Raw genomic sequence first — 2,514 nt, 5'->3', positions numbered from 1 at the left:
TAAAGAAACTTTGGGCTTTGAATCTGATTATGAGTTCTTGAGAAGTTTTTTGAGCACACTCTGAGGGACTGAGTCTGATGTAAACAGCAACAAAGCCCCAAGAGGGTCATTAAAATCTTTGTGCTGTGTCTGTGCTGCTGAGCTGGGCTGGGCTCCTGGCACAGAGGCAGCTCCTGGCAACCAAGAAGAGCTTAAAAACACATTGCTCTTGATGAGCAACTCTTCTCCCAGCCCAGCAGGGCTGGGGCACTGCCTGCAGCCACCCCGGGCACAGCACACAGGCACAGAGAGCTTCAATCACTCAGGGCTGGGAAGGAGCTGAGAAGTGACTGAGGGAGAATCACTCCCAGCCCTTGACACAGGAACCTCTGGCTGCAGGACAAGGCAGCTGCAGCTCCTGCAGTGATCTCCTAAAGCTGGAACATCCCAATGCCTACAGACTCTGTGAGTACATTCTCTGATTATCTCTTGTGCAGAGCAGCCAGGGGTGCCCAGGGCTGTCCTGCAGAGCAGGGTCCTGCAGCCCAGGGCACTGTGCTGGGGCAGGGACTCTGCTGCCTGCCAGGGACAGCTCTCAGCCAGCCCTGGGAGCTGCTCACAGCACTGGGGGACAAGATCTGGGTGGAAGGAGACAGCTGGTAAGGTGTAGAACTGTTTTCCTTGTGTGGTGAGGATGCTGCATTGTTCAGGACTGCTCCCAGTATGACATTTAACAGCAGAATATTTCCAAGTAGATTATACAGGGAGCACAGCAAGGCAGGGGCTGCATAAAAGGGGAAATCCTGTTTTATTAATCTATTGTTCTGTGTTGCCAGGATGGGAAATTGCACATAGATATTCATCTTTCAGTTCAGGTTGAGAAAAACAAAACAATTTTCTCTCAGATCTTAATAAACCAGGCAGCGACAGAATTCAGCAGAGGGTCCCTTGCAGGCATCAGTGTCGCTTTTCCAGCCTCCTCAGGGTTGCTCTGAGGTTGCCATCAGAGCCTGCAGAGCCAGAGCTGTCCCTGGGCAGTGCCTGAGCTGGGAGGGCTCTGCAGGGCAGAGCTGAGCCCCCAGGGCTGGGCTGGGCTCTGGCAGCACTGGCAGGGCCCAGCCCTGGGCACAGGGAAGCAGCTGCAGGCAGGGACAGCTCCAGGCAGCAGAGCCCTGGGCAGGCAGTGGGGGGAAAGTGCCACCAAGCTGTGCTGGGATATTTTAAATCCTCTCCAAACTGAACCATTTCATGATTACTTTTTTTTACAGATCTCCATGTCCAGCAAGAGCAAATGTCCAACAGCAGCTCCATCAGCCACTTCCTCCTGCTGCCATTGGCAGACACGCGGCAGCTGCAGCTCCTGCACTTCTGCCTCTTCCTGGGCATCTCCCTGGCTGCCCTCCTGGCCAACGGCCTCATCATCAGCGCCGTAGCCTGCGGCCACCACCTGCACACGCCCATGTTCTTCTTCCTGCTCAACCTGGCCCTCACTGACCTGGGCTCCATCCTCACCACTGTCCCCAAAGCCATGCACAATTCCCTCTGGGACACCAGGACCATCTCCTACACAGGATGTGCTGCACAGCTCTTTTTCTTTCTGTTCTTCATCTCAGCAGAGTATTTCCTGCTGACCATCATGTGCTATGACCGCTACGTGTCCATCTGCAAACCCCTGCACTACGGGACCCTCCTGGGCAGCAGAGCTTGTGCCCACATGGCAGCAGCTGCCTGGGCCAGTGCCTTTCTCTATTCACTGCTGCACACAGCCAATACATTTTCCCTGCCCCTGTGCCATGGCAATGTCCTGGGCCAGTTCTTCTGTGAAATCCCACAGATCCTCAAGCTCTCCTGCTCAAAATCCCTCCTCAGGCAAGTGGGACTTCTTGCTGTAAGTTCCTGTATAGGACTTGGCTGTTTTGTGTTCATTGTTTTCTCCTATGTGCAGATCTTCAGGGCTGTGCTGAGGATCCCCTCTGAGCAGGGACGGCACAAAGCCTTTTCCACCTGCCTCCCTCACCTGGCTGTGGTCTCCCTGTTCCTCAGCAGTGGAGTGTTTGCCCATCTGAAGCCACCCTACATCTCCTCCCCATCCCTGGATCTGGCCCTGTCAGTTCTGTACTCAGTGGTGCCTCCAGCCCTGAACCCCCTCATCTACAGCCTGAGGAACCAGGAGCTCAAGGCTGCAATGTGGAGACTGATGACTGGATGGTATCAGGGGCATTAAACTGCTGGCCAATTTCTGCAAAACACTTGTAATAAAAGTAATCTTTGATATTTCTTTGTGTTTTCATTCTTGTTGTTTTTCCCGTGCTTTCCTTTTTTGATATTGTCCATAAGGAAATGTCATTCTTTGTGCCATTTTTCATTTTGTTTATATCCATCTTCACTGTGGCCACAGACTGTGTGAATGAGGGGCTGCACTCTTGGTGGCTTTAAAGGAACTCAAGGATCTCCGAGCCAAGTTTTCTGCAGAGATCCCCCTTTTGTTCCCTTCTCTGCAGCTGCAGCAGCAATGTCTGTGTGCAGAGCTGGGGG

At 53.1% G+C, this 2,514-nt stretch overlaps 1 protein-coding gene across 1 annotated transcript; it reads left to right on the top strand.

Annotated features, from left to right (window-relative positions):
* Positions 1-1,259: 1,259 nt before the first annotated feature.
* Positions 1,260-2,203, top strand: LOC120747841 (olfactory receptor 14I1-like). Its single transcript, XM_040053882.2, has one exon. It carries the CDS (start codon positions 1,271-1,273, stop codon positions 2,201-2,203), a length of 933 nt encoding a protein of 310 aa, XP_039909816.1. The 5' UTR covers positions 1,260-1,270.
* Positions 2,204-2,514: the final 311 nt, after the last annotated feature.

Source organism: Hirundo rustica, unplaced genomic scaffold (genome assembly GCF_015227805.2).
Source record: "Hirundo rustica isolate bHirRus1 unplaced genomic scaffold, bHirRus1.pri.v3 scaffold_223_arrow_ctg1, whole genome shotgun sequence".
Taxonomy (NCBI): Eukaryota; Metazoa; Chordata; class Aves; order Passeriformes; family Hirundinidae; genus Hirundo; species Hirundo rustica.
Note: the sequence above shows the minus strand (reverse complement) of the source record. Positions and strands in the feature narration are given on the sequence as shown.